The following is a 26,844-nucleotide window of genomic DNA, read 5'->3' as shown; positions in this document are numbered from 1 at the left end:
CTGCAATGTTTTTCCCAAGACACCCTCAGCACATCATAGGTCCCTGAACTCAATCAGAGCCAGTTCATAAAACCAGACAATGATGGCACCAATTACAACACCTTCTGCATCCAAACGCAGAACAATCAAAGATGTTTGAGGACTAGCTACATGGCAGACAGGGCCTGGAGACAAGTGGTAGGCATGTAAAACCTCTCTGAAAGCAAGACAGGAAGTCTGCAATGGAACCACCCTTCCTTCCTGACCAATGCTCTACATAAGGCCTCCACAGAGACACAAGACACCAAAAGCTTATATTAAATGTACACACACAAAGTGACAACCCATTAATGAGTATTACCTCAAAACACAATAACAGCCTTCCAACAGATAAACACTCAGCTGACAGGTGGAGATCCACAAGGCTCAAGAAAAAAGAATGAACAGAATTTTCCTAACTCCTAAAAGGAAGGCACCTCACGGTAGTGTGGCATCCAGGAAATAAATCTCTTTCCACTCTGACTTTAATACTGATTTTAAAAGAACTGTAAAAACATTATTATGCACACACACTACAAATATTTTCAGTACAGTGACTGTAATCCATTTTGTATTAGTTTCAGCTCCAAAAGAACGAAGCTTAATGACTAATGGGAAGTTTGTTCCGTTCTCCACCGAGACATTTTGATTATCAGTGCATGTTTGGTCATGTGTTTACTTCCTGCTGAGGCATGATTATGCGACTCTTCAGTTTCACTCGAAAGTTTGGCTGATGAGTCAGATTCTTTCTCCCCACCACACCCCTTCTTCTCGCTCACAAACATGTCCACACATTCTCACACACAATGGACTATTTCATCCACAACGTATTAATGCTAATGGAGAAACCTAATAAATGTCATCAGGACACTGCAACAAGCTCTGACCACTGTATATAAGAAAACAACATACTTATGTAACATTTATCTATCACACTGTAATCAGCCAGCTATTGAAGAAAGCACTGTACTGTGTGCCACTGAATTTCAGATGTAACGTGTGCTTGCATGTCTGCATATTACAGACCCAATGGTATCCAGATACAGAGCTCTGCAGAATATAAACTTGACTTCCCAACACCTTAAGAGGCATGCTATCAACACATACTTTAACCTGTGGGGTTTAGCCTGCTTGCTAGCATTCCCAACTCCCAATCTGAGCTTGAGAGTTTGAGTCTGGAGCAGGACTGCTTAACTATATAAGAAGACTACAGTGAGTAGAGCACCATCAAAGAAAAAGAAGGTTCCCATTTCTGAAGAGTGGTACCCTGTGATTGTATATCAGTGTAAAGCATACTCCCTACAGCCTATGCATCATCACCAGGAAAAGCAAAGCAATAGACAACGTGGACACAAATATAACTGCGGCATGCCGTGGCCACATTAATTCACACCTATCATTTTGAGACTCCGACAAACTCGGTCAAGAGTCTCCACTGTATTTATAGACAGCTCTCTACACAGTTACCAAACGGGCAGTGGGGACACAGTTATAAAACACAAGTTGCACAATATGGCATATTTTTGTCTGTCTCAAGTGATGTTCAGCTAAATTTGGTTGCTTGCACAAGAGATACTGCATTAAAGCCTGCACTTTAGCTTCAGTGGTGAAAAGAGGAGATCATTGGGGGGAAGAAGAGGCACTCCGCGGAGAGGAATAAGAGAAGAGGCTAACCAACTCCATCTACCAGCTCCATCTCCATTTACTTTTCAAAAATCACAACATACAGCAGTGACATTCTCTCTCCACCCTACACACTTGTCATCATTCACTTGCTCACCTTCATTACATCAGGGTGGCAAATGTCATCTCACCAAACGTGTGTTTTCAGCCAGTCACGTCTGCATGGCTATGGCTACAGTACTATAATAACAACACAAGATCACCCTTTGATTTCAGCCAAGTTTGGTTCCACTAAATCCTACACTGGACCCTGAGCCCATGATACAGCCACACAAACATATAGCTCGAGAGAAGCATAACCCAAACAGGAGTGGGGTAGGAGTCCCTTGCTGAAAATATATGTTTAAAAAGATACAAAGTGTCAGCAGGCACCAATAAATAGCAGCCTGAGCCTGATTCTTCTGTCTCCTTTCACATGACCATGGAGAAATAATTGGAAAATTCACTCACAAAATGATAGCTTTTGAAATAAAGAACAAAGAGATACCTATCTACTTACGCTTATCAAAACTGGTTTAATTTCTTTCATTTCCTACAAAACTCAGCATGACATACTGCCAAGAAACCACCTCAACAACACATTCCTACAAGTACACATGTGACTGTGGTAGACCAAGAAATCATCAGATATAATGGTCAGCTTCTTAGATTGACCCGACATCATTACCCTCATACCATCCTGACCACACCATTTGCTGTTTTCACAACACTGTTCCGTTTGCTTCAAGCATTTGAATCTGCCACAGAGAATATTCCATGGTGAGCCTGCCATGATGCAGTACTACCACACAGCAGAGGAGTTTTACAGTGGAGGCGCACATCTTGGGAGGGGCCAGGCCTGGACTGTGTTTGGACAAGCCCTTTTTCCAACAGTAAGGTCAGCAGCTCAGACAAGCCCGGGCAGTGGAGTGCCAGGAATTACAAAAATGACTGGAATTTTAGGGTATTCCCAGTGCACAAAGTCACAGGAGCTCTGAGGTCTTGTCGATCACAGGCTCACTTGTACAACAAAGACGTCTGCTGCATATCTGTCCCCAACTAGAAAGGCAATAAATGGGCAGCCCTTTCTCATGGGCGTTCTCCAGAAACAGTACCCTTGAAATGCAACCATGTATTCACTGGTCTGTCAAAACAACTACAGTCACACGTCAAAACCCAACACACCCTCTCCTCACCCTTCGCCATGTTCCCTAACACTCCACACACCATTCTGTTAACCACTGGACTCAACTACAGTGCACACATCTGTTCTGGTCTCATTTGATAATCCAGCACCTCCTTAGATAGACATACATTCATAAAGAAATAACTGAAATGAGAGACCCAAGACTGAGGGCAATAGGTCCTCTCACAGTCAGAACACTCACAGAGATCAGATTATAATATGAGTAGCAATTCCAAATGGGACTCAAGGACAACATTCCAGTCCTAAAAAGACATAGCAAAATACCCTGTAATGGCAGCCAACAGCTTGCAAAAGAGAACACCCTTCAATTCTGTGCAAAGACTAGACAGTGATCAGGACTGCTGGGGAAGAGAGGAAAGTGCACACTTATACACACACCACCCACACATTCTAAATGTGATGCATACATCCTGTTAAGGAACCAGTTGTCTCTCTATGGAGAACTGGGAACTGCCTCAGAAATGTGCACAAGTGAAAGAGTCAATGCCATCTCATATACAGCAGAGTAATAAGATATATTTGTCTGGCTGCGCAAACTTCCACATCCCAAAAGCATGAACATCCACTGTACACAAACAGTTCACCAACTGACGATTTCCTCAATTAGTAAACAGTGGTGGGAACACCATCACAAGTCGCATGTTTTCAGCCAGTAATTAATTACAATATAAGTTTTTCTTAAATGTATACACTTCAAAATGTCTGCGATACAGATTTTGCCATGCCTACATAGAGGGATATTCACCCTCATTGACCACTTTGCAAATCCCCTAGAGCACTGACCTACTGTATGGCTACCTAGAAATCCAACTGGTAAGATAAGCTAAGTCTATGGAGAAAAAGCTCTTTACCTTATAGTTATTGGGTTAGCTACCATTACACAAAGGCATTTAATTTCTGGGTCATTAATACGAACTAGACCTGCAGGGTGGTATGTGAAAGCAAATCCTCCATCTAAGTGTTCGTATTAGTCACATGCCATACACCCAATGTAAAACCATTGAGGCACCTATTGCATGTTGAAACATAAATATATATTAAGCATTCTTCAAAACATAGTTTGGCACAAATTGCACGTCTTCATGGGATTTAGCATAAGGGAAAACTTACATCAAACAATTAGGTTCCTCGAACACTTTAGGTCACAGTCTGGGGTGCCTTCCCCACATAGCCTACCTGACATTTAATATCAGAGCAATACAAATGGCCTTCTAGTTGTTTCTTTCCATCCGGTCCTGCAGAATTATGTTATATGTCTGAATTCCCTGTTCCCTACACACACTATGAATTGAAAACAGAGGTCAACCACAGGTATGCTGTTTTTTTACAAATGCAATTTGTATTAAAAGTCTTTAAACACAAACAGCTGTTAAAAAGCTGATCCCAAATTAAACTTACAATCGTATTAGAATTGCAATGTTACATCACATTTCTTGTTAAAACAAAAAGAGAAACAAAACATAAAAATCTTTGACTTAAATTGCTTAAATGAGGTTTTGTTGAGTAAACTGGTTGATTTTCAGTACCTGTGTTTCAAATGAAATTTGGCCATATCTAGGCTAGACCAACCTTAAACAAAAACAATAAGGCCAAATTAAAAGATTGTAAGTGAAAGGAGAAAACTGCAATTCGTTTAAGAAGGGGACTTCTGTGTCTTCTCAACCCCTTAAGTATAACCAAGTGTTACATTTAAGTACTTTTGTGGATTGCCATTAAAAATGAGATTCTTGTACGCCCTCACGTTGGCACTGAACGGGAATAGCCAGGGGGTCAGGATTTGGAGGGTTAGCTTCAGCCAGTTAGCATGTCATTTGGCCGCCGACATCTTTGAAAAAATGGCGTTCCGTGGTTGTACCATATCCGGCACCAGCGCATGCACGAGACAGCTCATTCACGAGCTGTCTCAGCTCATGCACGAGTTTCGATTTCGGCACGAGCGTCCTCGCGCGTCCATGTTGATAACGCATTCTAGAAGACATTAAAAAATGACTGACGATTAGGATTAAGTTACCGATACTTGATGCCTGTGGATTATCATTATACCAGGCTTTGTGAATAAAAGAAAAAAAGCAAATGTCGTTCTAATAGGTTACTATTATTTGCATTAGACTATGTATGCGTTGGCTAGGAATGATAAGACATTCTAGGAAATGCGAAGAAATTCTCTAACTAAACCCAATTATTAACCTACTCGCTGTCGTGTAGGCTAGGCTATGAAAACTATTTTAAAACGCTCAGCTGCAGACCTGTAGCCTAGTTCATAACAAGGCAGCGTTGGGGGTCACAGCCTACAGTAGATAACGGCAAAAGTTTCCGACAGTGACCGCAAAATGCATGCTGCTCGAAACATAACATGGATGCGCGCTTCTACCGGTAAGCCTATAATATGCGTTGGCTTCATTTCGTCTGTCTACAAATGTAGGTTTAAACTGCAAATTCACACTGGGTGCAGCACAAATAGCATATCTGGTATCCACACGTTTCTTACATCCCATGTCTACTTATTAAGAGTCATTTTCGTCGGGTAGACAGCCTATTGCGCACATAACGGCTACAGTTAGTTCAAAGCATTTACTGTGGGGATCATATTTAGCCTATGTGTATGCTAAGTGAATTCTTGCTCAATATTGACTCGCCATGTTTATTATATCATGACATATGAATATCACATTATAGGATTTCGAGACAAGGGGCAAACTTCTCCACCACCATCCCAACTCAAATAATTAAATACATTTGCGCCTGTAACGATAGGAGCGCGTTCACGAACACCTTCTCTCACTCTCCAATCTTCATCAACGATGTACCTATGTTGTCTCGTTGTAACGTGGAACCTAATTGGCTCATTATAGCTGGTGACGGAAATGGACACCCATGGAACGCCATTTTCTCAAAGATGGCTGCGGCCAATTTCAAACTTTTTTGGCTGAAGTAGCTAGCCTAGCATCGGCCATTGAAATGAATGGGGGCGGGACTTAGTCCCTCTCTCCAGTTCTTATAATACCTCCATGGGAATAGCTGATTTTTGGAAGGCACTCGACGTAAGAACGCAACACTGACGTCCCACGTCACTCCAGTCAAGTCTTCGTGAACGCTGAGAAAAATGGGGGTGGCACTGACTGAAAAACAGTGGTTTCAATGAACTGACGTCTCCGTCAAAAATCTGAAAGTACTGTAGAGCTTTACATAGCAGGGGGAGAGGGCAAGTTTACACTGTTCGACCCAAGTCATGCGCAGCACTTAATGACTACTTATTCCTTCCTCCAATGAGGAAAACTTTCGTGGTTATGTCCAGCTCCGTCACCATCCGTTGTAAGGTAAAAGTTCCAGTTAGGAGTGCAGGCCGAGACGGGCGGAGCGCTCAGTCTTGTGTTGACTTCAGTGGTGTGTAGGCTACACTAAGAGCTGCATGGATTGGGCCTACTCCAAACAGAATTCCTCAAGAGTGAACTCCTGCGATGGTCTCACCTCCATTACGGAATTTGTGCTCCTTCCAAAGCCAAGGAGACACACGTAGAGCTCAAGTTAGAATTCCTGCAACACACTTCCAAAAAAAAAAAAAAAAAAAAAACAATAACCGATGAAACAGTAGTCTCACAACAACAATCAGGCGACCATGTTTTTCAAGTGTCCGCTGTTAGCGTTATCTATCCTAGAACATTCAAGTATTCTATCATGTAAACAGTTATGTTAATTATGTTGTCTTTTTCATATGAATGTTCGTGTGCAAGACATGACAGGACACATTCCAATACTGATGACACTGACGTAGGCCTACACGTTTGTCTTCAAGCTCAACCGGTATGTGACATTTTGGTCTGTTCAGTCATATTTCGTCATATATTTCGAGTTGGACACTCACCATTGCAAACTTAAAAATATAGTGAATTTTCATCTAAAGAATGACACATGATGAGCAGCACTGGTCGTCCCCATTTGGAGTTGAAGCATAGTTCATTTGTCTGACAATCTCTGCGAACAGTTCGTCGACCGAGCCTTTATTTTTGGCTGAAGTTTCCATAAACGGACAGTTCCACTCATCCGCTAGGGCTTTGCCTTCCCCGGAAGAGACCTCTCGCTCGCCTTCCAAATCCACCTTGTTCCCAACCAAGATCATGGGCACTCTCTCGTACCTTTTGACTCGAATAATTTGATCCCTCATCGGTTTGATATCCTGGAAGCTCTGTTGATTAACCAGACTGTACACCAGTATGAATCCCTGCCCGTTTTTGATGTACAGATCTCGCATCGATGCGAACTGTTCCGTCCCCGCCGTGTCCAGGATTTCCAACACTGAAGGCGACGAGTCAACTTCGATCTCTTTTCTGTAGAAATCCTCTATTGTAGGGTCATATTTCTCGATAAAAGACCCAGTGACAAACTGAACAGTCAATGCTGATTTCCCCACACCACCAGAGCCCAGCACGACTACTTTGTATTCTCTCATGGCTCCTCGTTCCCTGCCTTCCACTCGAACGCGCTTTCCACCCGCTGTTCGCCCTGCTGTTCAAAAAGGCACACAGCGCCGCTCCTGCGCTCACAGGTTTCAACCCAAATCTTTCGATTCGGGTGGGGAACGTGCAGGCTCGGTGTTTAGGGACGGTGTTGGGTTGATTTCGACCGTGCCACAGCATTAGCAACGTGACATGCTACACCCTGCCGTACCCTGAGCACCGTTTCTGTTCAAAGAGTAATCAATGCGCTCTTACACTCTCTTCCTGCCCACACTCTACAGCGCGCAGCGACTTCGCGTCACCAGCTCAGACAGTTGGCGAGCTTTTCTTAAAGGCGCAGTCCATATCTTAAAGGGACAGTTGAGTCAATAGGTCATCGCAAGTTTCTTATCGGTTAACTAAACCTTTCCATAAAAATCGCTTAACTAAAGCCAACATTACAAACATTTATCTGTGCTATCAGCGGTATTGCAACTTGGATAAAGTGTGCAAAAAAATAGTTCACGGCTTTGAAGTGGTTATTGAAATGCCTTATAAACTCTTACTTTTGACCCTGCAACTAGCATCTCTATAATTAATCTCCTCAGACTTGAACAATTTAGTGTGCTGAAAATGATTGATTATTAATCATAATCAATCATCATAATCAAATAATTTAACCATAAGAGTTATGCATACTGTTAATAAGCAGATTGCGTGTTGTGTCCTTTTCTACATTTGTATGTGCAATTTGTTTTGTTGTCTTGTTAACGTGTGTAGCATTGTGTGTGTGTGTGTGTGTGTGTGTGTGAGAGAGAGAGAGAGAGAGATAAAATGCGAGTGTGAGTGTGTGACAATATGTGTGTGTGTGTGTGTGTGTGTGTGTGTGTGTGTGTGTGTATATGTACTGTATGTGTGAGCGAGAGAGAGAGAGAGAGAGAGAGAAAGAGAGAGAGAGAGAGAGAGAGAGAGAGAACGTGCAACTATCATATGATTCATTCCAGTGGGCTGGTATTGTATGATCATTCAATACTCTCCGCACATTAGGCAACTTCTGGACAGGAAGTTAGTCAGACTTACATAACCAGACATGTTCTACATCAACCTTATCTTATCTAGCTATATCTAGCAAGACCTGAGATGATTAAGCCATGGCCCTAATTTTCATCTTGGAAATATTCCATCTGAATAGACTGTAATAAAAGAATGACAGGCCTATTCAAAACGTTTAGCAATGTGTTAATTTTGCCACAATAGATTATTGCTTTAGTGATGATTGACACTATACGGAATGTGATATGTACTCAAATAAATTACCCCTGTAAGCTTACCAAAACCACCTAAGGGGGCCTTCATTTTACCTTAAAACGCCATTGTAGTGTAACTCCTTAATCTATATGAAGGTGTCAAATCAGGAGTGCACTTGATTTGTTGAGATTAATCAAGAGCAATATAAGTAGGCCTGTATTTCATTTTAAGGTGTTAATTCAGGGATTCCTTGATTAAGGACATTTCTACTTAAAAACTACTTAAAGGATAAATACCTGTTATTATTTAACCTATATTGCGGCCTTGCTCCATCTTTGCATGTAGATCAGATACATGTGATTGTCAACAACTAGAAATGTTTCAGAATAACCATTAATTCCCATTTCTCTACAATGATTTTATGATGTAATCAAACAAGGCCCTTTCTTCAGAGGCTTCCATCTGTGGTCTTGCTTTTCTAGATGCCTTTTGTACTATGACAACTCTTTAACCCTCATGTTGTCCTCAAATCTTACCGACGTTCGTTGTCCTTGGGGTCAATTTGACCCCAGCTAACAAAACTCTCAAAAAATGATTGAAATTATTTTTTTTACCCAGTTTTTTTTGTGGTAGGTACTTAACAAGAGTGTAATAACCACCATCAACAGCCCTAAAAAACAATTCCACCCCCCTACACCCCTTTATGAACCCTGGAACCCTGGCTGGCAATATGGCCAATCCAGCGTCAACAGCCCAAAGGCTGAGTTTTTGGCCTTTTTCAGACCTGCCATAAAAACTTATATGTAATATGTACTTGTTTATGTGATAATGATAATAAGTACATGTTCTCATACTATTACAATAATAATATTCATATTGTGTCAAATATTCATTTACCTCATGTTTCATAAAAATGGGGTCAAATTGACCCCAAGAACACCAACGTAACTATTTTTTTTACAGGACATTGGAAACATATTTTTGTGCAAATTTCATGTTTACTCTGTTGTACCCTTCAAATGAGGAAAAGTCATGAAACTTGAAGCAAAACAAAAAAAGTGAACCATATATTTTATGATGTTAAACATGGCTTGGGGTCAAATTGACCCCAAGGACAAGATGAGGGTTAAGCTTGTTTCTCTTCCCCACGTTTTCTCTTTGTTCTATTCTCTCATAATTTATCACTGGATTAATCAACTAGCATTTTTTTTAATCCAAACTGCATTGTTGCGTTAACTAACTGCCAGGGCTGCAGTACTCTCTCTGTCTTAGTCTTGACCGCTGACTATGACCTAATAGTGTGATAGTGTCAAATAATAGATTGCAGAAAGAATGTACATATAAGTAAGTGGTCATTGAAATTCTTCTTTTGATCTTGACTCGCTCTATCATTTTGGACCCGGTCGTGGCTTGGATTCAAACTTTTGACTCTTGGTCTCAACTAGTCCTGGTTTTGGACTTCTCTTGGACTCGACAAAGGTGGTCTTGACTATACAGTACCTTTGTTAACACCAAACATGTTCAGAGAAGGGACATTTGTAGACACAAAGGCAATAGCTCTTATCTTTAAAACCTACTTTACAGGGACACTATCATGTTGCTGTCTACAAAATTGTGTTACAACGTAAGTGTAAGTATGTTCCACTCATCTGTGCTTGTATTGCACCCACAGAGTTTGCTCAACAACTTAAGATAACAAAAGGCTGGCTAGATACTTAAGAATGCAATGGTCTTATGGAGGTGCCAGTAAAACAGAGACGAAGGATGGCTGCATGACATTTTTAGTGAAGTATGTTCCTGTTATTTTAATGCAAACAATGTCATTTCCAGAAAATACTTGCACGACTTGAAAGACAAATTTGAAGACATGTACTGGCTTAGCAGTGACAAAAACATAGACTCTCAAAACCATTTGAAGACACAAAGATTGACGCAAAGGTTTGGTTATTTTTCAGGACAATAGTGGATTTGAACACCGAGTTATGTGCCATGTGTATCTGCTCCACGTTGCATGGGATGTCCAGATTAGTCCCTTTTCCAGTTTTATTCAATGTCATATTGGTGATCTGACAGTGCACCCATCATACTTGTATTATACATTGCCAATGCCAAGCTTGAGCTTGAAACCAGTGTGATCCAAGAAATACAAGCATTATAAGGGAATGAACAAACAAATCAGCATTCTACAATACAGTAATAACATTTAATGGCAGAGATGAAAATCAGAATAATAAACAAATACAAGATCACCATAAGCTTTCGAGGAAGTTGTCATATTTCAAGGAAGTGGTTATTTACAGGAAGAAATCCAATGTTAATATGAAAAGGTTAGAGCAAGCTTTGTTTTGCATGCAACATAACTTTATCTGTGGATGATTTCAAATAATCTGAAAATAACTATTATTCATATTATGTTATCTTTGTTTTAAGGTTTCTGTTTTTCCATTCACTTGCCATTGCTTAGAAAGCCTATGCAGGATGCAGTTCAAATATGTTTTTGTAAATGCTCCTGCACCTTTCAGTACAATCACAGCAATATGTACCCCTATCTTATTGACTGACTTAAATAATATTGCTGTTAAGAAACATCTCATGCATTCAAGATAAGGTTTGTAAAAAGAAAACCTCTGATATATGTTGTGTCTGCATTGACGTATTCTAGCCATGGGAGGGCAGTATAAGGAAACAAGCAATTTCTCACTGAGGCAAATAAGGGATGTCTGAGAAATGTCCTCACACTTCTTCACTAACATCTTGGCTCTGTTGGTCCAGGTTTAAAACTTTTGTAGGTAAAGATGACTTGAAAAAGAAGCTCATTTTAAAATGATTTATGTCAACTCACATTTACATTGGGCAATTATTAATTATTGTACAAATCTTTGTGGCAAAGCAAAAGACTGTACTTCTTTACTCGCTTTTTGCTCACAGGTTTCTCTGCAGAGCTCCCCCTACAGCTTTAGTGTATTTCACAACACTCCTCACTTGGTCAGTCTGCCATTTCCTCTTTCCCTGATCCTCCGACAACAGTTTACTCACTTTCAGCTTCTTTTCACGAATGTCTGAGAAACTCCAGCGCTACAGTACCTTGTTCTAGCCGGTGTGTAGGCTATGTGTGTAGCGCAGTAAAGCCAGTCATTGCATCGTGAGACCTCAGCTTCTGTCTCTGAAGCCGACGACCCGCTGACCCAAAGTTGCATGGCAGGTTTTTCCACTCACAGACGCTAGGGGGAACATCATTCACCTCAGGAAAAAAATATAACCATTCCAATGACTCTGAAGCTACTAAGCTGAGGTAAATTAAGCCTAAAAAGTGGCATAGTTGCCCTTTAAAGGAAGGATCAGTAACACCAAGAGATGTACTCATCTAATGACAGCAGAATCCAGACAGCTTTCCTGTCCAGTGGGACACAGGTACTGGTATTGTCTTATCTAATGACTGTAAATCTACAGTGACAATGGACATTACAGTTAGCATTTTGTAAAACAATGGAGCTAAACAGAAGCTTTCAACTCAAAATGTAAACTGAAAAGAATTGTCATTATTGTAACTCTTGTGGTGAATCTCTTCTCATATTCCACTAGGTGTCACTCTTTTGTATAGTTTGGGGAAAAAACAGACTCTCCAAATGATAATGATGATGGGGTACTTGGTCTTGTCAAAAATCCTGATACAGACAGAAACCCGGTGAACGACCATCTTGTTAAGTGGATTCAAAAAGGCTAATGTGAAGATTAAGGCTGAGCCACAGACTGCTATGTGATCCTTGACAGGCACGAAAAACAATCAAGAGGTCAATCACTGTTACACATGCCAGTGAGCACTTAACAATTCTGACCATTCTGTTCTCAAGTGGTGCATCAAGTGCTTGAGACACATGTTTTGGCCAAGGTTGCAAATGTGCATTGGGAGCTGAATATTATGAACATATTTTAGAATGAATGTTTAATAAGATAGAGCTAATGTGTGAAAGTGGCGGAAATGAACCAATGCCATCAAGCTAAAAGCCATAATGTTTGCGTCGCATTTGTGTTAAAAACCACGGCTGGGGAAGTGCTGCACTAGAGATAGGATATCTTTATAAATGAACTTAATCTGATCAGTGAGTCCATTCAGAGTGCATTTCCACAGTGGAAGTGAGCATGGAGGCAAACAGCAACAGCTGAATGCACTCTGGGCGTGAGCAGTGTGTGGAGACTGGAGACTTCCCCCAGAAGAATCAAAACAAAAGAGTAGTGTTGGACATCCAGCATTGTACAGTTACAAAGCCGGATTCAAATGGTCAAGAGAAAGATGTTTTTTTTTTTAGATGACCACTCCACACAGCCATGTGATTGTCTCTATGGGTGAACCTTCAAATGGCCGGATACAACCAGATGGAGGAACGGAATAATGGACACAGACTCATTCATCCTGTCTTCAATAAGTGCCTTTCACCACTGACATTTCACTGTCATTAATATTGCATGTTCAGCTACCGATAGAGAAACATCCGAGGGTCATAGTGCATTATTGTATGTGTATGTTCTAAGGGGCAACCCAATGCAATAACCAAGTGAAAATGGGAAGTGGAGGCCAGTCCAGATGTCACTGAAGTCTGGCTTGAGTTTGCCCTGCAGACTGAATAACAAAGGGTTGAAAAGACACATCTCTGCTGCCTTCCCAATAAAGCAAAGATAAAAATATCAGACCACATATGTGAACCAAATTCTAAATGTCCTACTATCATTTGTTTATATTTTGTATAAGTGCAGTGCAGTTAATCTTGTGCTGCTACTTTAATTGACTCACAACGATTTATAAACAAGGGCAAGGGGTCAAGTTGCAAACGAGATGTTGTGTGGCAGTTGTGACCACAGCCCATCAGTGAATTAAACAAATCGATGGAAAAACGATATGACCTAACAGAACTAAAGTTCATTATTAAAGTAAACTAGTAGATTATGATTTCTGCTAATCTGCATGTAATGTGGCAGTAGTTTAATGTAAATGTCTTGTACATCTCCTCGTAGCTTTTCTAGGTTGAGGTTCATACAGTATGAATGGCTGAATAGCTGGGATGGGAATTCAGTTTAGTACTATGAATGGAAATGTTGTGACTGGTATGGAGGGAGGGAGTATGAAGGAAGTTGAAAGATTAGAAGTGAAATCTATTCATGACACATTTCATCATGCATTTCTATATGCTTCGATAAAATAGTCATTCATCTGGGGAGGAATATAGACCATTCTTTACATAAAGCTGCAGAGAATTGTAAAGCAAGTAGAGAATGTGTCTTCACATTTAGCACATCATCACAGTGTCATACAGGGGGGTAATTTTAGTCGGGCATTCAGGGCACCCATATCAACTTACATGCACAAGAATGGCAACAGAGGAAGTCCATTTACCACACACACAAAAGACCTGATACAGATTTCTATTTTGTTTTGCATTGTGTTGTGTGGAAAATCAAAAAGAAACTAGTAGTTTGCACATTTTGCCTATCAGTGCTTCCTTCACTACTGATTTGTTTACTATTGCAACTGTAAAATGTAAAAACAATGTTGAGAAAACTTCTCTTGACTTTACACAGGACTTTGTTTCTGGTCATCTGACCTGATCTCTGTCTCAACCCTGTTCTGTTCTATAACTGCAATTCAAACATCCTCATTTTGAAAACACTTATCAGGGCAAAAATAGAAATGCCAGAATTCCAACCCGATCTGTCTGGAGCTGGAATGTTAATTGTTTTGTTTCCTGATTTGGCATTACAAGCCTTTTCAAACTACACTACAAATCGCACAGAAATTCGACCAGATTCTTAAAATGTGTCGGGTCTGACTGAAACAGGACTAAGTCATGCAGTGTCTACCAGGCTTAAGTCAACTGAGTTGGTGTCCACTGGTTTGCAATGTACACAACCAGGAGATTCTCTCAACCATCACTGGACCTCTCCAGCGAGACACATCACATTAATCTTTCGCTCCATGACATTGATTGTGAGGCACCTCTGACATTTATGATACCAGCAGCACTCATCCACAGCACAACTACCTCCAAACTATAGTAACATTGTTGGTGCTGCATTGATGGTGGTGGTGGTCCTCCACCTGTAAAAGCTGCAAGTAGGCGACTCTCCCACGGGTTCAACATCAGTGTCAGGTGCAGAAATGCACACTGGGTTGAAGGTCTGTGGGTGAATCTCGTCTGAAACAATCACACACAGCTCATTTTATATGGTCTTTTAACTGATCCAAGTCAATATTCTGTCTTCATAGAGCAAAGCAGCAATATTATGTCAACCCTCACAATCAAGTCACAAGCTCAAGTTGTAATAATGAACAATTATTATAACTTATCAATGGATATGCCACGGCTCTTCAGCCACCGCCTTTATTTCTAGTGAAGCATCATTACCGGTAACCGAATGTTCTGTTACATTCTGGTCCACTCTGACACTAAATACCTTACACAACTTCAACACACACATAAAACATCACATAAAAGTGCTCATTCACTGTGTTCGCTTAAATAATAGCCACTACAACACAGGTGATAGTCCATCCGAAATGTTTGTGCTGGCTGAAAGGCCTTCCAGGAAGTGCATGGCATAGGCAATTAAAGGCAGGGTCAATTAAGGGCATGGTCAATTAAGGGCATGGTCAATTAAGGGCAAGGCCAAGTTTAGTCATATTTCTCTCTATGCAAAAGTTGACTTTTTGCCCTTTTATGCTCCTAGGAGTGAACAGTGTCTAGACACAACCCATAGCCTTGGACAAGAAACCAGACAAGACAGAATAATATGGCAGAAAGTGAGAACACCAAAACACTGAACCATGACAGTTATTTTATTTTTTCTTTGCTGTCATTTAAGTGTCTTATCTCCCCAGCTCAAGAGAAGAGAATGGAACCAAACATGCGTTTAGAAAAGGCAGTTGCTGGGACGCTAATGGTGCAGCCAGCCCACAAGCCAAACGGCATTCGTCTGAACTCACACAAACCAGAGGGAGCAAAAGGCAGTTTTGTGTGGTCTTTTGTGGTCAGTGACAATTTGGTTGGTCCTGTGTGGAGAAGAAGCCAGCACTGTAAAGGGTGTCTATAGCTCCTCAGTTGCACAGCAAAGGCATCTCTTCTTGTATTCATATTCAGCAGCCAGTAGCCCACACACAAAACACCTTATATTACCCCATTCACACACATGGTGAAACCCAGGTTTAGTGGTAATGTAATGAGAGTCCAATAAGATAATGAAGACCTGTTCAAGTTTAGTCGCTCCTGTGACCAAGTACAACACAGGGCAAAAACAAGGTGATTAATTAACATGTTTGAGAATGGCAAGGGCAAGGGGAGTAAGCTCAATTACCCTCCTTGCCGTAACTTCCTTCACTACTATCAGAAACTTCAAACTCATAATTTCTCTCAGGATTATTGAATGTCTGTAAATAGCCACAAGTGGTTGTGATCTCTTTGAGCTCTAAACTGCCTTTCATTGATGAGATGATTTTGACATTGACATTACACTTTGCTTCAGGCTATGTTTGTGGTAAATTTCTTGGTTAAATAACTCGATATTGGATATTGTTTTGTCATTGCCAAGGAGTGCATAACACCATGGCACATTGGTATTATGACAAGTGAATGCATCTGTGGAAAGCATTTGCTTGCAGGAGCTACAACTGACTATACAACAGCAGGATTCTGCCAAAGTTTGCTTTGCTAAAACAGGTGTGTGTGTGTGTGTGTGTGTGTGTGTGTGTGTGTGTGTGTGTGTGTGTCTGTGTGTGTGTGTGTGTGTGTGTGTGTGTGTGTGTGTGTGTGTGTGTGTGTGTGTGAGAGAGAGAGAGAGAGAGAGAGAGAGAAAGAGAGAGAGAGAGAGAGAGAGAGAGAGAGAAAAAAACTCTACTATACTGACCTAGTAATTTAACTCTTACATGGCTAAACAAAGACTTAGTTAGTTAGTTAGTTAGTTATTTTCACAGGACTGACATAGCAGGGCTTACAATCTTAAAAAGTGACACCTACCCTAATAACATTTGAATGACTTCATCCAAGCACACCAGCACAGTCTTTGCATTGCTTTGCCCCTGTTTTAGCAACTTCTGGAGATGGTCCTCAACTACATGTCCAAATCTGTACCACCTGGATCAGCTTCTCATTGCCTGAAAACAGGATGGCATTTTGCTGGCAATGAATAAGCGTGGAGTTTAGTTTAGTTTAGTTTATTGGTTTTGTTTGACAGGGACCATGCATAGAAAAAACTTCTATACCAGGGTTAGCTAAATAGCTAATTTGCACCTGTAGTCCCTGGGCAGGATGTTCAAGCACAGTAAAAACACAGACAGATGAAAAGACAATAGAATTAGCATTACAAGTAAAAGAAAAGCTAAATGAAAAACAAAGGTCAATGATCACAAGCTTGATTGTCTTTGAGCCATGTCTTCAAAGACTTTTTAAAACCCCTAAAACTTGAAGAGTCTCTGATATGGAGTGGGATTGAGTTCCATTTTCTAGTTGCTTGATATGAAAATGCTGATTGGCCAAAAGTGGTCTTTTTGAATGTAGTGTAACAGTCACCTCTCATTGCAGCCCTAGATACCCTAACATTGTCTCTACAGAATGACACACATTGCTTAAGTGGTGGTGGTGCAAGATCATGGGTTAATTTGTACATCAGACACATGTCAGAGAAACAAATAAAACTGTCAAATGTTAACAGGCTATGTTTTTTTATGATAGTACAGTGGTGATACTTTCTTGGTTTCTTATCAAACACTTTCACAGCCTGTTTGTATAGAGAGTACAAGGGTTTCAGAGTGGTCACCCCTGCCTGAGACCAACTTGTAGCACAATAAGACAAATGGCAGAAAATCATTGAATGCATAAACAGTTTAGCAGCATGCAAGGGTAATTGATGTCTTATATGTCTAAAAGTAATCAAACTCACTCTGACATTTCTGGATATCTTCTTAATATGCTTTTTAAAATTTAGATTAGAATCAATAATTATGCCCAGGTATTTGAAATGGTCAACTATTTTAATCACCTCTCCTTTGACCAGTATGTCAGGTTGTTGCTGTGCATTTATCTTTCTAGAGAAATACATAGCAACTGTTTTACTAACATTGAGAGTCAGACAGCTACTAGTTAGCCAATCTGATACTTTATTTAGGACTGCAGTAAGTTTTAGAGCAGCCTGTTCTCTATTTTTAGCATGCGTATAAATTGCTGTGTCGTCTGCATACATTTGAATATTGACGTCTGGGCAAATCAGAGGCAGGTCATTGATATATAAACTAAATAGAATTGGTCCTAAAAGTCATTTTTGTAACCAGGAAAAACTGCTTGCTTATAGAGCCTGTCACCATTCAGCAGTTACACACAAGTAACCATTCTCAATCACTGTGGATTAAATGCAGTGTCTGTGGGTGATCATTTCTCTTGTCTGTCAGTGGGGCCCTTCTGTTTAGGCAGTTATGTCCGGGAGGAAATGGAGACTAAAATATCACAAAGATTTTGAAGCATGCCTTTCATAATACATTTCGTAGTTACTCTTCTTTTTTGGAGTGGTGCCGTGTTGTGGACTAATTCCAAGTCTTAAGGTCCCATTCAGTCCTTAAAAGGAAGTCTAGTCCCTCTATCTCAAGGCTGAAAGATGAAGTGTAGATAGGATCCGACATCTTTTTGAAACATTTGCCAATTCATTTAGTCAGAATAAAACAGTCGAAGTAGCTCTCTTCAGTCTTACAGTGTGCACTTAATGCATTAAAACGTCTGATAAATCTGCATTATGGGAGCTATTGCCAATTAGCATTCATTCCTGTCTTCAAGACCCATTAAGAGATTAACCTGTAAAATACTTGCAGAAATTATAATAAGACAAGACACAAGATAGCTAAATACTACTGTATACTGTACATTAAAATCAGCTTGCAGTTTAACATCGATCATCTTGTCCTGCCTCAAACTGTCCATTCCTTTTGTCCTACATGTGTCATCTTCTGAGTTCCGGAGATTAGATTGCAGATGCAGGCAGTAGTGATGAAGTGTGTGTGTTAGTGTCTCTCTCTGTGTGTGTGTGTGTGTGTGTGTATGTGTGTGTGTGTGTGTGTGTGTGTGTGTGTGTGTGTGTGTGTGTGTGTGTGTGTGTGTGTGTGTGTGTGTGTGTGTGTGTGTGTTTGTGTAGATGTGTTATTTTATCAGTCTTTTCACATTTGCACGTGTATATTGAAAGTGGCATATCCCTAAATTTGGATAGGATCAATTCTTCCAAGAGAACGCCATTTGCATGACCAGACAATCAGTCAGACTTACATGAAGGCATTTGGAATGGAAGGAAGAAAATTACATTTTCAAAGAAATGTGAATCAGAAGCTGTCATTAGTCTCTGGTGATAAATGGCAGACCAGCACACATGCTAGCTTTGTTCAGAGCTCCCTCCCTCTCTCTCTCAGTCGTGTGTGTGGTGCTGGTGGTGGGTGGGGGGGTCCGATTGTGCGAACCAACGTTTAAGCAGCCTCACAGCTACACTCTGCTACACACTCTCTCTCTCTCTCTCTCCAGAGACTCGGCACCTACTCCCTGAAGCCATGCAGTTTAATCAGAACAACCACCAGACCGTGACATTTTAACAGAAAACTAATTTGATTGACAAAATGAAGACAGAGGACACTATTCACACCATTCAGGAGAGGGAAATGACTCAACATAATGTGCCACACAAGTTTAGATTTATTGTTCTCTTATTTCCATACAAATTCAAAGTGTCAGCCATGTCCTTCCCACTGTGTGTGTGTGTGTGTGTGTGTGTGTGTGTGTGTGTGTGTGTGCGTGTGTGCATGCGTGTGTGTCAAGATCCCATGCCCCCTCATGCCTCTCCCTGTCAGTGCATGGGTAGGTAGGGCCTGATTAGGTTAATTAGTCAATTAAGTACACCTGAATCATGTGTGTGTGTGTGTGTGTGTGTGTGTGTGCGTGTGTGCATGCGTGTGTGTCAAGATCCCATGCCCCCTCATGCCTCTCCCTGTCAGTGCATGGGTAGGTAGGGCCTGATTAGGTTAATTAGTCAATTAAGTACACCTGAATCATATACAGTATACTTACAGCTAGTCTTGCTGATCCTTATCTTATCACCTACTGTAACTGCAAGTTAACTGTTGAGGCCACGACCATGACAACCTCAACAGGGACAAGAAGGAGGCGGTCTTTCCCAGCCAAATCCCCCCTTGCTGATCCTCGACATACCACCTAATTGTGCCTGTTTAGGTGTCCACAACCATGGCAACCTTGACAGGGACAAGTAGGAGGCCCTCATTCCAAGCTGCACTCCCCCTACGGACAATTGCACTCATTGATGCACTTATTGCACTCATTCATGCACATTGATTGTGGTTCTTGTTTATTGTTGTAAAATTGTTGTTAGAATTGCTCTTAAAAGCCAAAAAATCAGCCAAATGTAATGTATCAAGGTGTGGCTTATAAGTTCTTCTCTCCTTTCCATTTGGCACTTTTTCTTCTCTCTTGCAGGCGCCCATTTTGATTCGCCTCTACACTGGCACGTTATTCTTTCTCTCCCTTACATGCTGACACTGCTATTGCATTCACACATACACATAGACATTTCCCCTAGACACCTTATGTATTATTGATATTGTTACTTAATATTAATAGAGGTAGGAAAAAAACACAACACTGCTTCTTTAGAATCACCACTACTTAATATTAATAACATTGGAACCTGTTGTCTGTCTCCCTTTATGTTGCGGTCTGTGAACAAGCTGGCCATAACATAATTTGGGGGCTCGTCCAGGATGCATATGAGCCCCCATGTTCATGCCCCCAGTGTAGCACTATGGCTGCCTTGCAGATATAGCTGTTGGCTGCAGCAACTCGAGCTAGGTAGAACCGATTGTTTTCATGACCTCTAGAAACAGAGATCTATGTGAAACATCGCCAGAATTCTCCTTTAAGTAAAGCCAAAAGAAAGGTAGCTTGCGCTGAATCTGCACCGTCTATCTGTCGTTATCAGGAAACGCACCCCAGCTCTGGGTGAGCATTAAGAGCTGCCCAGAACAGCTCAGGGGTGCGTTTCCCGATAACGATGGATAGACGCACTTACAAGGGTTTTCTACGATTCATCTTAAGATCGTTCGTTTGGTTTTTCCAACTGTTTCCCAAACATCCTCGTAGCATGAACGTGCATGCACTGCTCTTAAGATGCTCTTAAGGGGAGCTGTCCACGTTAATAGTTCTGAAATATCCCCTAATTTGATGGTGATGTCAGGTGACTGCACATCACAGCTAGGCCTACCGTCTGAACTTCGGATCTATACAGTATAGGCTTCATTAATTAACATCAATACGAAAATAGAAAACCTTTGACATCTGCATGTAACAACACACAGGCATACATAATTGTTATTATTTAATAGTATATTGTTGCCCCGTTTTTATGCTTGGTGGAAGATCATACAAGTTAGGCTTCGGTTAACTTATTCCTACATCGCTCATGCCAGTTCTTTGCTAACCTAGCCTATGAGAGCACGGTGTGCTGCCTGTCCACCGACATTTCGAGGTGTCACTTAAGCAGACGTTTGAAGAAAGACGTTGATAATAAATGAGGAATGTAGGCTTAAATAACATAGCCTCTTAGATTTTGACGCAGCACAGACTAAAACCACATGTTCCTTTCTCTGTTTTTACCTCATAGGCCTAATAAAAGATAGCCTACACAAAGCCTACACAAAGATAATGGCAAACTTTGCTGGCAATGTCTCGTTTTATAACCTTTGTAGGCTATTTTTGTCCGCTTTTAATCACATCATTGTGTCCATTGAATGAATGCTATTTTGCACGCTAAAATCTGAATCAGCGTAAGTAAATGCAATAAAGAATCGTAACGTAAGTTGGGTAATTATATTCTTAGTTGTAATCCCCCTGCATAGTGTGCAGTGTTTTCACGATGCTCTTTGCGATGATTTCGGGAAACAGTCGGAAAACCTTAAGATGTTCGTAAGAGGGACTTTACAATCATCTTAGGCTTACGATGCTTTTGGGGAACGCAACCCTGGAAAGGAAATTAAATAGAAACACTAGCCATGTTCACATGGCCAATTAGAAATGGAATAATGGGTCAAACGGAATAACATTTTCATATAGACACCTCAATCGGAATAAAAATGCCTGATCCGATCAGAATTCTAATTGGATTCAAAGAGGTGGTGTAGTCCATTTATATTCCGATCAACAGCAATGTGTGGTCAGTCAGATTGCCTATCTTCTCAAGGAAAAGAGGGCAACAATGGCTATTCCAATTCTAAAGCGCGTGAGATCACCGGATCGGAATAAATACTGTTTCTTGCTGTTAAAATAAGCTGATGCTAAAAAAGGTCTCTTTAAGGAAGTGGTCATTCAGACCAGCAACTGCAGCTGAAAAAGTTGAAGGTGGAAAGGGAAGTGTCACCTACTGCTTCACCTTCTGGTTTAGGAGCTGTGCACAGGAACAAAATCAGCTGAACTGGGCTCCGTTTCCCAAAAGCATAGTTGCTAACTATGATAACAACTACCTTGATAGAGCCACTGCCAAATGTGAGTCTGTGGATTTGAGTTGCACATGCACAAACTTCATATTGTTACTTTTTTTATTATTATTTCGAAAATGCGAAACATGATAGAGAATATTGATATTCTAAAATATATTACTGTAATATATCAAAAATGTTGTTAACTCTTACTAAAATGTGACCAAACTACACCCGAATGTCAACACCATATTTATTTTACTGATAGTAAATGACTCCATACTGAACTGAAAAAAACATCCAATCACTCTACAAGCATTGCACTTTTGTTTGAGTGTGCTATGAAATGCATGTGTGTGAGTGTGTCGATGAGTTTTTAAATATCTATTTATTACTGTCTTTTTTTAATGCACTGCCTGAAACTAATTTCTTCTGTGTATTCGAGTACTCAGAGAAATGACAAATAAAGTAAATCTTGAATCTTGAATCTTGAAACAAGGGCTCTTGAAGTGCAGGGGGAAGTAGAGCTTTGCAAACTTGAGTTTCAAGTTGAGTTAAACCACATGTAGCATGACAAGCGTGACCATGAGTGGGTACTTGTCTTAGCAATCGAAAAGCTCAGAGATGACCGAGCAAAATTAATCTCCTAAGATCCCTTCTGCTCGAAGTTCCCAGTTTCAATGTGAGTAAAAGAGAAGTTCTTAGAAGGATGTGGATAGATATTTTCCTCACTTTGAGAGGTGATGACCACCTTTAACTGGCCCAAAGAAGTATGGCCTTTAATGACACAGTGTTTTTATAGGGAAGCCGCAAGAGGTGCTTTCAGCTCTGAGTGTGAAGCAATGATGTGGTTAAGAGATCCATTCCCCATGCTTATGGTCTCTGAGGCCTATTGCCGAAGTTCAGAGAGGCTAGAATGTCTGAACAGCAATTTTGATTTTGCACGAGAGACAGAGGGCTTGTTCTACTTCTATAGATGGTGTGCAGCGCAGAAAGCAGAATCTAATAAAGATTTAAAACTGGTCCTCCTTGAGATCTCCCTGAAGCTGTGGCTATCTACCTGAGCGAACAAGAGGTGTAAAAGCTGGATGAAGCTGGCAGACAAGTATGGGTTGACGCAAAAGCGTGTTCCTGATAGTTGGTTTGGTAGCCATCAGGATGGAATGAAAACTCTTCCTAGGAATACACAACCACCTGAAGATGAGGGTACCTCCCCTCGCTAATTTCCCTCTGTTAATCCCATCAATCTCCCTGGCAAGGCAGAGGTCATATGCTTTTATCATAAAAAGGTAGGCCATAAAGTCTGGCCCTTAACAATTGAGGTAAAACATCTAAAAGTATGAGCTTGATATCATCATACAACATTGGCTTGTCTTGCTTACCTAGTTGGAAGTGTGCTGGGTCTTGATAGGTCAGGGGTTCCCAATCTTTTTTGGTAGGTGACCCTATTTTGATGTCACAAAATGTTGGTGACCCCAATCACTTATGTGTAATGAGAGAGGGCAAAACTCATCTCTGCTGTAACATCCAGACAAGAGCGGTACTTTGATTTTTCGAATCATACTTTTTGTCCTTGCACGTCTGGCTGTTTAGCTACTTTGTTTTGAACATTGATCAAGCATAATTCCATCAATCAAACATCTCATGTGGGCTGTCTAAGTCAATCTGTACTTCGTAAGATTGTTATGAAGGATCTGTTACTCAACTTCGATGTCATGGGTTTTTTCTATTTAGTTTATGTATAATTTTATGTGATGAACTGATCAATTTCAGGCAGATTTCAGGCGACTCCACATGGGGATCTGACCCCAAGTTTGGGAGACGATGTCCTAGGAGGAGGGTAGGCCTGAGACAGCATTGATGTGGTGCCAGCACCTATGGTGGTCTGTGCCTGACATGCCACAGAATCCTGTTTAGTGTTCTTGCAGGTATCCTGATGTGGGTTCAGCATGTGCTGTTCTTTGTGCTGTAAGTGTCGGAAGGGGCGGAATATGTGTAGGCTGCCATGTTTACATTACGAACTGACCTCGTACATCTTTATGGGAGATTCCTTGAGTGCTGTGTCTTCTCATTAGAAAGTCTCCGGGTGAACTTCAGAGGTCTATTCTGACACCTGAGAGCCTCAGATGCAAAACATGCAAAACAGTTGCTCTAACTTCATCACCATCAGCTTCAAAAGCTCAACACTGATTTGAGACGACAGTTTTTAGCACAAATATTAGCCACTTTTTCTTCTCTCTTGCAGGCACCCATTTTGATTCTCTCCCTTTTCTCCCCTGCATTCACACATACACACACGCAGACTCATTTTCCCCTAGACCCCTTAATGTTTGTTATTATTACCATTTTTGCATAATATTCTTAAATAGAATACAATGCAATAAAATTGGAACCAGTTGTCTGTCTCCCTTCATGTCGCCGTCTGTGAACAAGCTGGCTGTAACACTGTGTGAACGAAGTGACTAGGTGCCAAATCTGAGAGTAAAATATGGTCTGTCAGCTCATTTACTACCTGCTGGCAGATGTTCCACTGCAACCCTCTCATCTAACTAATGGAGACAAAATGGATTTCATCCTTATGAAAGTGTCTGAGTTTGTGTGTGTGTGTATGTGTGTGTGTGTGTGTGTGTGTGTGTGTGTGTGTGTGTGTGTGTGTGTGTGTGTGTGTGTGTCTGTGTGTGTGTGTGTGTGTGTCTGTGTGTGTGTGTGTGTGTCTGTGTTTGTGTGTGTGTGTGTGTGTGTGTGTGTGTGTCTGTGTGTGTCTGTCTGTGTGTCTGTGTGTATGTGTGTGTGCGCTTTACATTTTATGTGCCCTTAACGTTCTCTGACCCTGAGCGTGTGAAAGAAGGTTGGCATGTATATCTTGAGACGGGGAACATAAAGGAGGAATCCCTGGTGTACACATGCTTAGGATATGAATGACACTATAATGGGCTAGGGTGCTGTACGACAAACTATTACTACACACAACGCCTGCTTAAAGCCTCTTGATATGCAGCAGAATCACTTCTCTTAGGGATCTATGCTTGTACACGTGCATACTGTATGTGGTAGACGCTGTGTTGGGTTTATAGATGGAGTGATGTTGCGATTGACAGAGTGGTAAAACTGAAGGCCTGTGGTTCTGGCACTTCCATTACCATGATGTATGGTGCAATACAAATAGACTGGAAGGGAAGAAGTAATGGAAAAAGGGAGTTTGAAATTTGAACGTGAGCGTTTGAATAATGGTCGTCTCTGATGAGGTGCAATTGTTCCAGTAGTGTCGGCTGTCTTCTTCATTTTGGAATGCACACGATCCAATTTACACTCAACAATTGTTCATCATGCAACTCAGTATAATGCGGAGATTCCGTCACTCACCCCGTTTCAGTTGCTCCCCTCCAGCTGCAGCCTATCTGCACTGGATCTGCTGCCTGCAGACTGCCTACAGTACTGTAAACCCCCACCACCTGAAGTGCATACGATTCCAGACATACAGTAGATGTACTGATGATATATTGATGGCTAATTCACTTCATTTTTTTCCTATCCTTTTTGAACACTGCTGTATTTTTCAAAGGTTTTTACAGTTTCGGAAACAGATTTTGCAAAGAACACTGAGACGTCGAGACTTAATTTATTTCTTAATAAATAATAGAACATGTATTTAATCGGATTACAGTGACCAGTGATGGTGCTCCAGTATGACAGACAGGCTGGGCTGCTTTACGTTATCGGCAGAAACATACATCCTCCCGTTAGACGGACCCTCCCACTAGATTTATATTTGGTACCTGATGAGACAGGCATCTGCAGTGACGGTAAAGAATGTTTCCTCTCACTAAAGAGTAATGCATGGAAGCACATAACACCATAAATTTAGACATGCCTGACATTCCCTTGGCAGTAGTATCACTCTATGCGGTTTCATCAACACACACACACACACACACACACACACAGAAAAGAGATTGCTCTCTCTGTCATGATAAGATACAGATATTGGGACGTTGTTCAAAGGGAATACACAATTGTGCAACGAGGATCTAATCTAATCCCCATCTGTGTCAGTGATGGCGGCGTTGTCTGAGAGAGCTGAGGTAAATGAGCCCCGTGGCACCACATAGGTAACAGAGATGGGTGGAGGAAATGAGACAGGCCTGGCTTTCTGAGTCAGAACAGACCTCTGGGGGATTTGCCTGCCTGTCTAATTGTGTTATCTTGACTTACAATCATTCCCTCTCTGTCCCGCAACCTTCTCAATAAACACAGCGAGACAGCCAGAGAGTTACAAAGACATGTTTACACAGTTCACAACAGCCAATGTCAACGTCACGATGCCACACCACAATACTTGTCTCACGTAGCTGATTTAGACTGTAGCTCGTGACACAGTACACAGATTCTACAATGTAAAAGGTAGACATAATTGAACAATATTATATCAGTACACATCCTAACACGTAATGTTTTGTTATCTAAAGTGTTTACATGAATACAATCAAACTATACTTGAGCTCTTTGATTCATGACCCAAATGCAGAATATATCAATGTGTTATTGATAATTTATTTGGATTGGTTCAGATAAAAACAGTCTACAAACTGAGCACTGTTACATGATATGTACTCTCCACTACAACACTAGATGAACTCTGATCTCCCCTTGTCATGACTCTCCTGATGGTGTTAGGGGTTCTCTGCCAACACAGGGAACGTTACTCTGTTATCAGACTGACTTGCAAGGCTGGGAATGGATTGAACACATTCACTGTAACTAGTATTCAAAGCACAACT

At 41.0% G+C, this 26,844-nt stretch overlaps 1 protein-coding gene across 1 annotated transcript; it reads right to left on the bottom strand.

The window, feature by feature from the left end:
• Positions 1 to 2,193: 2,193 nt before the first annotated feature.
• On the bottom strand, positions 2,194 to 7,635 carry LOC134099612 (ras-related protein Rap-2b). Its single transcript, XM_062552549.1, has 2 exons — positions 6,750 to 7,635; positions 2,194 to 6,431 (listed from the first exon to the last, which is right to left on the bottom strand). The coding sequence occupies exon 1, from the start codon at positions 7,332 to 7,334 to the stop codon at positions 6,783 to 6,785; it is 552 nt and encodes a 183-aa protein (XP_062408533.1). The 5' UTR covers positions 7,335 to 7,635; the 3' UTR covers positions 2,194 to 6,431; positions 6,750 to 6,782.
• Between the last annotated feature and the right edge of the window lie 19,209 nt (positions 7,636 to 26,844).

The sequence above is a fragment of the Sardina pilchardus genome, chromosome 13 (genome assembly GCF_963854185.1).
Source record: "Sardina pilchardus chromosome 13, fSarPil1.1, whole genome shotgun sequence".
Classification (NCBI taxonomy): Eukaryota; Metazoa; Chordata; class Actinopteri; order Clupeiformes; family Clupeidae; genus Sardina; species Sardina pilchardus.
The sequence above is the reverse complement of the archived record's forward strand: the minus strand, read 5'-3'. Positions and strand labels throughout refer to the sequence as shown.